This window comes from Schistocerca americana, chromosome 3 (genome assembly GCF_021461395.2).
Source record: "Schistocerca americana isolate TAMUIC-IGC-003095 chromosome 3, iqSchAmer2.1, whole genome shotgun sequence".
In the NCBI taxonomy this organism is placed as follows: domain Eukaryota; kingdom Metazoa; phylum Arthropoda; class Insecta; order Orthoptera; family Acrididae; genus Schistocerca; species Schistocerca americana.
The window spans coordinates 931663282-931678358 of NC_060121.1; the positions used below are offsets into that span (position 1 = coordinate 931663282).

At 39.2% G+C, this 15077-nt stretch overlaps 1 protein-coding gene across 1 annotated transcript in view; it reads left to right on the forward strand.

Annotated features, from left to right (window-relative positions):
* The window catches only part of LOC124606810 (lanC-like protein 2), a 144033-nt gene extending 129165 nt beyond the window's left edge, over positions 1–14868 (forward strand). Inside the window, exons 8-9 of the mRNA XM_047138878.1 lie at positions 1989–2091; positions 14366–14868. Of these exons, the coding sequence (XP_046994834.1) occupies positions 1989–2091; positions 14366–14442 (180 nt within the window). The 3' untranslated portion in view covers positions 14443–14868. The remainder of the gene's footprint in view (positions 1–1988; positions 2092–14365) is intronic.
* Positions 14869–15077: the final 209 nt, after the last annotated feature.

Here is a 15077-nt window from a genome sequence, read left to right on the forward strand (position 1 = left end):
TGCTGAATGCAGTGCAACACCATTCCATGCTTTCCAGTCGCAGCACAACTTCATATGCAATTGTCTGTGTTGTGGTGGTAATCGCAGCTCTCGCATGGTATGGTTATTTACTAGTCCAGCTGCTGCTATTTCCTGACCAATAGTGCAGAATGTTGTATCTGGTACTTGTTACGGGATGGCAGGCCCAGATGTGGTGTGCTTATGACGGGCTTATGACGGCCTTGCGGTGGTCAGTTACGGTCAACTGCAACTTTGATGATGCGTATGCCTGTTCTTACATCCCCATGCGGTACAACATCTGGTCACTTGACACATCCGAATGCTCCACAAATCTGGATATTGAATGATTCAACCAGCCAAGTGCAGACGCGCTATATGACCCCTTTCTAACTCTGTCAGGTGGCAATAATGCTGTCTCACATGAGTACATGGCACCTCTGTTTCTTGCCACAGTGATAACTCAGCATCTGGTGCTATTCACAAACCCTTGTGATACTCTGTCAGACCTGATAACACCACCAATGCACTTTTATGACCATTATACCTGTCATAAAAACTTTCAACTTGGTCATGACCTCTCATTGGCTTACTGACAGTTGAGATACGAGGTTTTCTTCTTAATAATGCAATAAAAAGATCTTTGTTTTATTTTTGAGATATCAGCTTTACATACTTGTGTGTGAGGAATTATCACAGGATAATTTTTCATGAAATTTCTTAGGAAGATAATCATGTTTAGAAAATTAAAGTCGATCTGATAGAAGAAATATATGCTTTCAAAGAATTTTGTAATTGCAAAAAAAGTCCTCCATATCTTTTCGTTTGCAACAATCTGACACTAGTTGGTGAATATATCTGTATGAGGAATGAAAAAGATGTAAAACAGTATCTGCTATTGAAACTTCCTGGCAGATTAAAACTGTGTGCCCGACCGAGACTCGAACTCGGGACCTTTGCCATTCGCAGGCAAATGCTCTACCATCTGAGCTACCGAAGCACAACTCACGCCCGGTACTCACAGCTTTACTTCTGCCAATATCTCGTCTCCTACCTTCCAAACTTTACAGAAGCTCTCTTGCGAACCTTGCAGAACTAGCACTCCTGAAAGAAAGGATATTGCGGAGACGTGGCTTAGCCACAGCCTGGGGGATGTTTCCAGAATGAGATTTTCACTCTGCAGCGGAGTGTGCGGTGACATGAAACTTTCTGGCAGATTAAAACTGTGTGCCCGACCGAGACTCGAACTCGGGACCTTTGCCTTTCGCGGGCAAGTGCTCTACCATCTGAGCTACCGAAGCACTACTCACGCCCGGTACTCACAGCTTTACTTCTGCCAGTATCTCGTCTCCTACCTTCCAAACTTTACAGAAGCTCTCCTGCGAACCTTGCAGAACTAGCACTCCTGAAAGAAAGGATATTGCGGAGATATGGCTTAGCCACAGCCTGGGGGATGTTTCCAGAATGAGATTTTCACTCAGCAGCGGAGTGTGCGCTGACATGAAACTTCCTGGCCCCGCGAAAGGCAAAGGTCCCGAGTTCGAGTCTCGGTCGGGCACACAGTTTTAATCTGCCAGGAAGTTTCATGTCAGCGCACACTCCGCTGCAGAGTGAAAATCTCATTCTGGAAACATCGCCCAGGCTGTGGCTAAGCCATGTCTCCGCAATATCCTTTCTTTCAGGAGTGCTAGTTCTGCAAGGTTCACAGGAGAGCTTCTGTAAAGTTTGGAAGGTAGGAGACGAGGTACTGGCAGAAGTAAAACAGTGAGTACCGGGCGTGAGTCGTGCTTCGGTAGCTCAGATGGTAGAGCACTTGCCCGCGAAAGGCAAAGGTCCCGAGTTCGAGTCTCGGTCGGGCACACAGTTTTAATCTGCCAGGAAGTTTCATGTCAGCGCACACTCCGCTGCAGAGTGAAAATCTCATTCTACTATCTGCTATTCTCATTTTATTGCCAGATAAAAATTATTAACAGACCTTTTCTTTTTTGCAGGATACAAAGCACTTGTATCGGGCTTGCATGTTTGCAGATTGGTGCACAACATATGATAAGAATCAGAACAGAGTACCTGATCGTCCTTACTCACTCTTTGAAGGTATGAATTTGCAGTAGTATTAAAGTGCATAACAATGATGATTTGGAATATCTGAAATAATGTTCTTAATAAATTAAGCATGATTCAAAATTGTGTTTAAGTGCAATCATGCATTGGTGCTGCTGCTCGCAGTGTGGTTTCAGTTGCTTGAGAGTGCAGTTGTGTGTGTGAGTTGCATTTTTGTGTGCGTGTGCGTGTGTGTGTGTGTGTGTGTGTGTGTGTGTGTGTGTGTGTGTGTTGTGCGTGTGCGTGCTTGCCTGCCTGTGCGCATGCTTGCATGTGCATGCATATGTGTGTCTATTGTTGAAGGCCTATGGCTGAAAGCTTTAATTGTGAAAGTCTTTTTGTTGTGCCTATCTGTGATTCAACATCTCCACTACGAGGTGTACCGGTATGAAATGAGTGTTAAGATACAAATGTGTCAATAGGGAACATTTGTTGTGAACGAGCCTTAATTTTTTTCCCTCTCTCTAAGTGATTAAGGTGATATTTAATGGTGGATGAAAGTAATACCATCACTGTTACACTACACACAAGTGAGGAGTTGATGTATCAAATTTTTAGCACATACTTTGAGCAAGCAACTATTACTATCATAACCAGTGCTAGTACCATGAGTCTCTACTTAGATCTGCCATGTGTTCAGAGGGAGAGAAAGAGTCACCGATATTGTGCCCAAAAATTATGAACTTTGCACTTGGAGAGGGAAAAATTACAGATTATCAAGAATGTTTTGTGTAGTATTTATGCACAGCTTAAAAAATAAGCATAGAATTAAAAAGACAAAGGATGGCATAAGAGAGAGAGAGAGAGAGCCATTTCCAACTTTTCCTTCCTTTGTAACACATCATCTCTCCACTTTAATTCATTCCTCTCTTCTATTCTGCATATGGTCCTCCACTAATTCCATTTGATTATGAACTAATATTTGTTTTATAATACATTTTGCACATCTCTTAGCACATTTCCCCTTTTACAGAAAGAACAAATACAATTTATGGAACATAGTACTTTACAGAGCAACACATAACAGACACTAAAGAACAACTTGTGTGTAGCAATGAACTCATTGACTAGTCAACAGTAATACATGTTACAGAATCTGCCGAGCTGTTTTTTGCAATTGCTTAAGTAACAATGTTGTTTTGGTGGCTCACCAGAGCCCGAGCATGCCAGCGGGCCAACCCATGTCGCCTCATTCAGCAAGCCTGTGAACTGTGTGGACGCGTGATCTCTGAAATTGCACGCATCGTGAGTGAACAGTCATCTCTATGCTACCTGGATGTTGAATTTCAGTCATTCTATCGTGCCAGCCATAGATGCTCATATTTCGTTTCTTGCCTAACTACAACATGGCTGCTAGGAAATATCACTAGAACACGAAAAGAAAATACTTCTCAATTCCTCTCCCTCATAAGCCTATTACTTCATATGTTGACATAAAGTTCAGAACAAGATATCAGTCTGCAATTCTTTGTCACATGCATGTGTAGTTTCAATACCTATTGTTGTGATGATATATAAGGGGCTGATTTTTGGTCACGAGACAGTCAGTCCAGAAATGAGTTTCAGATGAGGAACCTGTGTTTTTTAGAATGACAACAATGCATCAACTTAACAGTGAAATAAGTGTTACACCAACAGGCTATGTGTTAAAGCACATCATACAAAGTTAAATTTACAGAAATTACAATTAAAACTTAACTCATTAAATTAACTGATTACATCGAAAAGTTGGTTCTTTTTAATAGTTTCTTCTACTACAAAAGTTAGTCTGAATTATTTGTTTAAATCGTGAAATTAACACATATAGTTACGCAAACAATACTTTTGACGAAACTGTTAATTACTTTGAAATTCATTAAGGGCTGGTTTTGTTAACATGTTTCCAACTAGAACCAGATAGATACTTTAAGAATGCTATTGTTTTGTCTCCCAAATGTTTATAATTAGTACAGAATTTATTTTTGTTTATACATCAACAGTAGAATTTAAGTTATGAAACAATTACTGATTTCACCGTATAACAAAAGATACTAACTAGGAATAGTTAAAATAAATAAGAAAATCAATTACATACATAAAACTAAGAGAAGAATTAGATCTGGTGTCATATTCTTTAAAACTGAGGGCCAACCATTCTCTTGTATGAATATGCATATTATACTCATGTATGCTAATGATAGAAGTAAAAGTTAAAAGTAGCAAAATGAATTTAAGGAGGCAGATGGCAAAACAAGAGGGGAAGAAAAATTATCCCAGCTTGCTTCATCAGAAACAGGCCTTGTTAATTGTGTTTGAGGAAGCAGTATCAACAGTTTCCTCATAGCATTGTTGTTGACATTGTTCTCCTTTCAGCAGCAATAAATTTTTCATTACAACTTTTCAGAAAGTTCAAGATACTTTAAATGAAAAAATACAGTTGTCATCATAATTTTCACTATATAAAGAAAAGATCTATTAAGTGCACTATTACGCTTCCCACCCGAATCTTTTTTTGTTTTGTGCAGTATATTACAACTGATTCAATAATGAATTAATATGTAAGCAGTAATGATTTACTTTGTCACCAATATAGCATTATTAATCTTTCACAATACATGTGTTCTAAACTTTCATGCAACTTTTAACAAAATTCTTTCTCTTAAAAAACCTTCAACCTCCTACTAGTGACTCTGCTGTTTGCAGTAAAGTGTACTGCAGAGGATACTTTCCAAATGATATTTTAGGTTTTCTTCCCATTTCGTTCATATGTTAATCATAGAAAGGTGACTGCTTATATGGCTCTGTGCATGGTGTTGATTAGTATCATTTTATCATCACCACCATCATTATTCTATAGGAAGGATACATGGGTGGTTGAAGACTATCTATACATTCAGTCCTGATATTTACTTTGTTCAGTTTTCTACTTAAGAGCTCAAAAGCTATGACGGTTTTTCCGCAGCTCATACATAGTCAACTAAGGTTTCTGTTGCATTTTTTCTGTGAAATAAACAAAACTTTAATCTTTCATTTATTCATTCTCACATCGTATTCCATAAATCTCATCATGGAGGAGAACCTTCAGGGATTGTGATATGTCAAGTAATATATTAATTGGTGGAAGCAGCCACTGTGGACTATTTGTGTAAAGTACACGAGCAGTAAATCACACCTAAGGCTAATCTACTACCATTTGTAATTATTTCTGGATTACTTTATTGCCTTATAAAGGGTGATTCAATAGGAATGTCACCTAATTTGTGAGGTAATTCTACATGTGAAAATAAACCAAAAAAAGTCCTATGAACATGTGTCCAATTTTCGATTGTTACAGAATTGGAGTGTGTTGAAGGCTACACACATCCATGAATGAGTATGAAGTCAGGTGTGAATATTACTTACGGAAACGATGTGTAGGTGCTGTGGTGGACAGAGTAATGATCAGACATATTACTGATGTATCATACAAGATGTCTGGGGATTCTCCAACAGATGGCAGCACTGTGATATCCCTCCGAGGCAATTGCTCCATCATAGCCATTGTGCAATTGTGGATTGGATCAATGCACAGTTGTGAGACTCTTTGCATGTTGTACTTCAGTGCTGTTTAACTGAACGAGTCCATTGTGTCTGTGAATACCAACATGCTGCATACATTCACCCATGCAGAATAAGCAGTCATGTTGTTTGTTTATGGGTACTGTAATGGCAGTGCGCATGCAGCATGACAGAATACCAGAGACATTTCCTTGACTGATGAACGCTCTGTGCTGGAGTATTCCTCAGAGTCTTCAAACATTACATGAATATGGAACACTATCCATTGTAAACATTACATTAGAACAAGAGGCCATCCAGTCGGTTGAGGAAAGGGAAGACATTATTACAATGGTATAATGGAATCCCACCAGCTGTCAGCTCGATATTCCATAAATGCAAGTTTGGTGTATGTTAACATTCCGAGGGCTTGTGCCCATTCCAATTGCAGCCCATGCGACATTTGCATCCAGGTGATTCAGCAAGCAGACAACAATTTTGGGAATGATTGGCTGTACACAGACATCGTGCAGTACACATTTTTTTCTTACAGATAAGGCTACATTTGCACACAATGGTATCATGAACACCCACATTTCTCATACGTGGGCGATGAAAAACCTGCATGACATTAGGGAAACAAGATTCCAAGTTAGGTTCTCAGTAAACATCTGGTGTGGTATGACTGATGATCTGGTGATAGGGCCTGTGTTCTTGCCAAATAGGATGACAGCTGCAGAATACACATGTTTCCTGATAGAAGACCTATCTGCACATTTGAAAGACATAGCATTAGAGCAATGATGCAAATGTACCTGTGACGTGATGGGCCATTGATTCGTTGTACCACACAAGTATCCCAGTACCTGAATAACATGTTGCCTCAGTGGTGGATTAGCCATGGCGGACCTGTTAACTGGACCACCTGACCTAACCCAATTCGACTTCTGTTTATGGGACTGGTTAAAGAGGGATGTGTATGCTACGAAAGTGGATATGCATGAAGAACTTGTTTCTTGTATCATCGATGCTGTTCCCTGCATTAAAGCCCACTGAGATGATGATCAATGTGCAATGTAACACACTCTCCAACATGTTGACAAGTGCATTGAGATGGGTGAATTACTTTTGAAAACATCTTGTAGGATGGATCAATCATCTGCCCCATCATTAAGTCCACCACAGTGCCTACACAGCATTTTGGTATATAATATTCTTCACACTTGTCTTTATATCCACTCATGGATTCATGTAAGCCTCAAATCACTCCAGTTCCGTAATGATGAAAAATCGGTTCCGTAATGATAAAAAATCAGACACATGATTGTAGAATATCTTCAGTTTATTTTCACATGTAGGATCATGTCACAAATTATGTGACATTCCTCCTGAATCACCTTATATGTTAGTTAGGACACTAAAAGAACATTCTTGACACCCAGCGGCTATGTTGCGAATGTTACTATGGTGCTTTTTTTTTGTTAAACTACTAACTACCCAACTACAAATGTTACACCTGAAAATTTAGAGCCATTGCAATGCAGTACTACTGAAGTGCAAAAAAACGCTAATAACCTCAGGAGATCAAACCACAATCTTTCTGAAATAAGAATAAAAGAAAAATTTTAAAAAAGAAAAATAAGGTTTGTAAAAGTATGTCAAGGTAAAGTAAAGATTAAACTGTTTCAGTCAAATTTAATGCGTAGATACATCTCTCACTTGCATCTTACAGAAGAGTATGTACTTGTTTTGCCCACTGGCTCTGCTTCCAAGGCACCTCCTAGTGCACCCGACACAGTGGATACACTCTCACAGCAGGGTGAGTAGCTGGTGGTAATGCGTTCACGTCACTCAAGCAGAGGGCCAATATGGTGGTTGCCTGCCCTTGTCTATTCACCCTGTGAGTGCACAGGTGGCTTCTCATTCAGCAGGGTCTGAGCAGGCACACAGGGGAGGGGGGGGGCCTCATCCGACATGTAGAGCTGGCCTCTCCTGCAGCTATCGAATGAGCAGGGTGGCAGGGTGCAGCTGCCTGCAAGTTATGGCTCATGTTGGCACAAACCATGCCTGTTGCATCTTTTCTGAGGCCATCTTCAGTTCGTACAGCTCACTGGCAGGGGTGGTGAAGGCTGCTGACCTCACACGCAGATGCAAGCAGAACTCACAATTTTCAGCTTCGTTCTCAGAGTTGATCGGGGTCCATTGGTTTGGAGCTGAGTGGAAGGTCTTGACCAAAGCTTTATCAACTTTGTGACGGGCTTGGCTGCAGATTTCTAGAGCTGCATTATCATGTGGGGATTTGTAGGACTCCCCTTGAAAGGTCAGGGCTGCACTACATGAAGGAAGCAGCTACTCGGATAGCAGAATACTTGTGGCGTGCACATGAGGGTTTTGCGGGCTTGGTGTTCTGATAAACACTCACCATTCAATATGCAGCAAGGGAAGTCAGAATATGTTCAGAATAAAGACACTTTGCCTGTCATAATTTTATCAGTAAACTTTCGAAGTATTCATAATAACGTTCCTGAATTTACTGCCCTTCAGGAAAGTTCTTGTACTCAAATTATTCTTGGAACCGAGAGCTGGCTGAAACCTGAAGTGGAAAACTGAGATATATGGCAAGTTGTGGAACATATATTGGAAAGGTAGATTAGAGGCCATAGCAGGGGGAGTGTTCATTGCAGTTAACAAAAATATTGTCTCTATTGAAACTGGAAGTTGAGTGTGACAGGGAAGTTATCTGGTCACACGTAACAGGTATAGTTAATTGGTGGATGTTTTTGCTGGCCACATGACTTTGCTGTGACAGTTCTAGAATCACTCAAAAAAAGACTGTGGTCAGTAGCACATCGATACCAAGATCATGGAATACTAGTTGGAGGTGGCCTTAACCTACTGAGTGTAGACTGAGATGTCCATGGATTCATTGCGGGTGGGCAGGGGAGGGGAGGGGTGGGGGTGGGGGGGGGTGGGGGGGGGGGGGAGTGTACAGACAGAAGTCATGAAAAATACTTTTCAACACATTTTATGAAAACTATCTTGAGCAGATAGCTCAGCAGCCAACATGCAGTTGAACTATATTAGACCTATTACCTACAAATAGGCCAAACCTTATCAACAATGTCAGTATAGAAATGGGGATTAGCAATCATGATGTCAGTATAACAACTATCATCATGGAAGTCAATAAACTTACTTCCAGTTTTACGTTCACCAACTAATTATTTAAATGGAAGCAACACACTTCTATTTTACTCACAATGGGTTGGAGTCTCCAGATTTTGAAGTAATTATCTAGTGCAGAGCTCATTGGTTAGAATCTCTCCTGTTGTCTTCATTTCCTGGTGTTGTACGGCTAGAGCCAGGTCATCGACATAGCAGTATTTTCTGGACAAAGTGTCAGGTAGATATAGGTTGAACAGTAATGGTGAGAGAACCGATCCTTTAGGCAATCTGTTGTTCAGCTTCACCTCCTTACTTATGTTGCTTCCAGTGATTACCTGGAACTTCCGATCGCTTAGCATGCTGTTAAGCAGTTGAGCCATTGTTCTGCAGGTTATGATGCAGAGAAATTTGTAGATAATGTTTTCCCTCCACACAGTGTTGAAGGCGGCAGTTAGAACAACAACCGCTACAGATGTTTTCTGCTTCATTTGGTATCCTGACTCTATGAAGGATATGAGAGACAATACTTGGTCACAGCAGCTACGCCCTGGTCTGAAGCCTGCTTGATCAACTAGAACGTTCTCTAGGATAGTGCTACTTATACTGTTATATATTAGCCTTTCAAAAAGCTTTTAGCAGCACCTAAGTAGGGCAATGGGGCGATAGCTTTCTACCATGTTGCTGGGTTTCCCAGGTTTCAGAACAGATATTATCTTCGCCTTTTTAAACTCCAATGGAAGTTGACCAGTCAGCAGGATCTCGGTGTAGAATTCTGCCAGCCATTTCGTAGCTTTTCCTCCCATATGGATCAGGAATTCTGGATGGATACCATCGAATCCAGGTGCCTTAAGAGGTTTGAGGTCCTTCAGTCCAGAGTCAATGTCTGAAACTGTGAAGGGATGGGTACACTCAGATGAGGGAGATGCCATCTTTTTCATGTCACGAAGCTGTCTTCTGATATGTCTTGTATGTTTCTTGTCAGGAGGCACTCTTGAGGTAGTAATGATGTGGGAAGCAATTTGGTCTGGTGTTACTTCAAAATTTTTTCTGCGTGCTGGTGCACTTCCTCCCAGTTTTCTCAGAAGACTCCATGCTTTCCTGCTCGAGTGGGTAAAGTGCATATTTTCAACTGTTTCTGCCCATTTCTGCCTCCGAGACATGTCCAAGCTGGACAACAGTTCCGTAGCTATCTCTGGGTCACCATTTTGCTGGAAGTGTTGGTAACTGTTTCACTTTCATCATTCCATCCTGGAACATATTCTTTTCGGTATCCTCATGGTATGCACTTTTTAGCTGTTGGTGTCACTGCACCATTGAAGCGTTGATAGTTCTTATGTGATGGAGGTATCCAGCGAATGGTCTTATCCAGTTCCATTGAAAACTTCGCCCAGTCAGCTTTCTGGAAATTCCATTGAGCATGCCTGGTTGATCATATGACAGGAACCGTGCAGCCAGTTTGTATTATTACAGGTCTGTGTTGGCTGTGAGGAAAGGCATCTATCACTTTCCTTGTGGAGTTGATGGGAAAGCCACTTTTGTTGCAGCTAACAAAGCATAAGTCAGGATTTGAATCCTTGTCCCAAGCAGCTGAGCTGAAAGTGCCTTGATCTTTGGCATCAAACACTAGATGAAGATTATTCTCTTCAACCCATTCTGGAAGCATACTCCCATTTTCATCATTTTGAGAGTACTTCCAAAGTTCGTGGTGACTATTGATGTCGTCGCCACTCAGGAAACTCGCGTTTCCAGTGAAGAAATATTCCGAAGCCAAGGCTGAATTCCTGGATATTCTGCACTTGGTGTAACTTACCACAAGGTGTATGGAATTGCTACGTATGTAACAACATAAATGAAGCTTCACTGATACCTGTAGGTGTGGAGGCAGATATGCATACAGTTGTCATACAATTGCACGGTATTACTATTGCAAATGTTTACAAACCACCCAAAGCAACATGGCCTGATTTTGTCCTACACACAGCAGAACATCCTGCAATTTACATTTGAGAGAGAGAACTCTGGGACATTTCTACAAATAACTTGACAGTTACAAACTAATATTTTTGAGATTTTTACTCTCCAGACTTGCTGTATGGTTTGTTGAAATAAATGGTTTATCTGATGTGATGGTCTTTCTATATGGGGTCTTGGAGTCTTGAAAAGAACTGAGAATGGTATCAAAATCAAGGTGACAATCTGCAGCTGATTGCAGCCTGTGCTCCCAATCCTGGGATGGTTTCTTCCATCGGAAGACAATTCCTCCTGAGATACATATCAATTACACATTTGGCCAACAGTATCAACAAATTATTTTCCATGTTAACAAATTATTTGTTTTAAGTTTTTTCCTGCCAGACACATCATTATTTGTTTTAGTTCAAATTCTATTTCCTATCTAAGGCAAATTAATATGTTGAGAGAGTGGTTATACACTCTCTCAAATATTAGGAAGGAAAGTACAATTTTTTGTTTATAGTATTGGCACAGAAAGAGAATATAGTACTGTCAGAAGAAGGTAGCATGAAAGAATAGTTTCGTGGTGAGACATAGGTCAAAGTTCTTTGTGGTTGAGGCACAGCTCAAAGTACTCACCTCAGAACTGGCGTGAGGATCCATAGTGAGAATGACATCACAGCAGGTGGGTCTCCCAGTCCTGGAATCTGAGTGAGCTATGATTCTGTTTTCATCTTCCCCAAGGAAGGAACTAATAGTTCTGAACTGAAAGTTAGAATATTGTTGTGTATTTTTATTTAAGAATGAGATATACTGGAGCATCTGAGATGTTTGCATAAGGAGCAAAAGTACATTACAGTATACATATTAAATATTGGATGATGATGTGATTTCTTAAAAATTTGTTTGACATACCTTCAAACTGGGTGATTTTGGGCAGTTTTGAGGTTATTTTCACTATAATGTGCATAGGTTACGAATAAAATGTCCTAAAAACAGAAAGTCTGTGTGTACCTATATTTGCCTGAGACAGACAAATAAAGTATTTGTGGAGAATTTGGACATAAATTGACATTTTTTTTCTACATTCTTCCTATTTGATTTTAGTGACTTTTAGTACATCTTATGGATGTCCATCATTATGGATAAATGATAAGGATTGAGATAATGGATTTTATATATTAAAAGCCAGTTCAAAAATCAACAATGGAAAATTCAGAATGGAATGTAACAATTAATTGTGAGAGTCTATTTGTTGTGCCTATCTGTGACTCAGCATCTTCACTATATAATTTTTAAAGGTTAGTTCTATTTTCTAACAAAATAAATTGCAAATTTTAAAGTTCTAAATTTTAAAGTTCTAATATTTAAAACAGGAACAAAACAAAGAAATTCTGTCAAAAGATCCAAATCAGTTTTCTTACTCAGCATTCAAAACTAAGATGCAAACACTTCAAACAGTGGTCATAAAGTTACGATGGCCTACAAGTCTAAAGTACATCTTCTCTAAAAATAAACACCCTTCCCTTCTCATCTGGTGAAGAAAGAACTCAAAAAACTGATTCTTTTTGTATTGTAATTTCATCAGGGAGGTTAGCAAACACAAATACGTTTCAACTGTTGTTGTGTGGCCACAAGAAATTGACTTATACTTCCCTTGCACCGATATTTGTGGCCACTCCAACGTACTACCTTGTATGTTCCTTGATGTGTATTTATAACTTGCAACAAGAAAAGTCTCTTCTTTCAGCAGTAAAACTTCAATGGATGATGGGTCATTTTCACTTTCACTACTGCTAGAAGCACTATCACTTGTCTCTACACTGTTTTCACTTCCCTGGAAGTCATGGCCCATAACAGATTTTCCAGGAGGAACGTCTAGTTTGCGGTGGCAGATACTACCAGGCTTATTTGCCAGATACCGAACTTCATTGAGCATTTCTTCGAAAGTGGAAGTCTATGGCTCTGTGTAGCTTCACCAGCCCCCTGTCATTATCAGGCAGTTTCCATAATACATTATCCGGATCAAATGGGATTCAGCCCGTGGTGCGAAATCCTCTCTTTATGTTTTCAGTAGAATTTGCTGAAATCTTAGTCAGTGTCTGCATCAGAAGAGATTGAAAAGTATCCTTGAAAATGGTCTCAAGAGTTCACTTCTTCAATTCAATTAATATGCCTTACCACAGTGCTTTCATTGGTCTGAAACAGCTTGCATCCAGCAGCTGGAGGAGGTGGGTGCTATGAGGGTGAAGGAGAGGGAATGAAATATTGTTCCGCTCACATTCTACAATAACATATAAAGGCACGTGTCAGGATAAGTTGTTCTCAGTCATCAGTGTTGGCCTTTTTCACTTCTTCAAATAGGGCACAGCATTTGTAAAGAACCAGTCTGCAAGCATCAGTAGATCAAATCATCCAATCTTATTTGTATTGTAACGGTTTATCTGTGAGCCACCTTCTTGCCACAGGTCCCACAAATGCTCAGATTTATGAATGGCAGGTGGAGGAAGCAGTTTACCATTGGCACTTGCTGTCATCATTATTGAAACACTAGATTTTGAAGAATCCATCCGTTTTTCAACAAGCTTAATTCCTTGTTTTGTAATTATCTGTTGCTTGCCCAGATCATCTGACATGTTGGTTTCATGATAGTTGATTATCTTGCTAGGTGGAAGATTCTTCAGCATTGGCTTTATATTGGAGAAATACATTTTGACAGTAACTTTGTTCACTTTGGCGTGAGCTCGTTTTATATTTTCTCATAAACATATGGAGAGATCTTCTAAATGCCACTTGAGGAATAAATGTGCCTGTTCTTCTTCTGACAAAGTAGTAGAAAATCTCTTCTCTTTTCAGCCAGATTTATCAAGGTAACCTTTCACTAAATATCTAATATCCAATTTAATAAAAGGAAATCCTGAATGTGCAGCCCTCAAGATATGTTGCTTCAGCATTTCTTTCTTCCACGTTTTGTACTGGTTATCCTCACAAATTTTGTAGATGTATTTCCTGCACTTTATTGTGTAATGTCGATCTAGGTGTACCATGCAAATCATATGCTTTTCTATGTGATAGTTTGCAACACTGAATATCAGGAAGAGTTTCGTCAAAAGTTCCACATCATAATTACACCATACTTTAGAACCTTTCTTGCCTTTATATGTTCTCAGCATTTGCCGAAATCTGCCGAAATCCCCACACAACAGTATACAATTGTGTAAAAACATCATTATTTTATAACTTTATGAAAAACTTGACAAACTTGTACAGCAATTGTCTCAATTCCCTAGGTTACTGATCTCGTTGACAACTGCAATTATAATATTTTTCCACTTTTTGCAGCAATAGAAAGTTTCCACCTGATGATACTGCATGAACTTTCAACAATGAAACTGTTCATCAGATACTTACTTTGGTACACATTCAATCCCAAGTAAGTCATGTAATATGGGAAATACAGTCTCGTGCTTAAAGTAATTGGCGAAAATGAAAATTAGCAGCAGTTCATTGCTATGCAATGGGAAAGAGCAAATAAAACATACTGTCCAAAATCCCCCCAGTGCGAAAAATCACCTCATTTGACAGAACTGATGTTTCTCGTAGTAAAATGACAGCTTTTTTTCTTTTTCCACAGGTCTTGCTGGTACCATATATTTCCTTGTAGACATTCTGCATCCATACTTAGCTGCATTTCCAGGGTACACTCTGTAATCATATTTAGAGAAGAGTTATCTGCTACTTTGGTGTAGTAGACAAGATAACAAATTTGAAATTAAAATAACTGTCTGCATACAGTGTCCTCTATTTGTGTTTTAAAATTTAACATAAAGCTTAATTAAATGTGTTGAAATTGCATAGACTGAAAAACTGAATGTTGTTACTGTGTAACTACCTGCATATGGTTTTGTATTCATATGCTAATTATCTTGAGCTGCTGTTAGAAAAGCTTGATTATGTGCCAAAGGTGGAAAAGGAAATATATTCTGCTTAAAGATGAAATGTCTCAATTGTATGTGCATGCTTCATTAAATTTAAAATGTGAATCATTCTCAGTAAGTGTAATTGTTGTCTATATTACATTTATTATATCACGTTATTTCACATACGTACTGTTAGAGCTGCTGGTGTAAGATAATTCATTATTACAGATACAATAAATACTGTAGTTAAAAACCGTACATGTATTCATTTATTGATCTGCATAAAAGCATTTAGAAACTACTTCAAACATTGATTTGGTTTTCAGTTCCATTTGTTCCATTTCAGTATTCAGTTTGACCATTGACCACTTACAGCGGAATAGGCCTGAACATTAAATATACAATTAACAATAACTTTACAGTAAA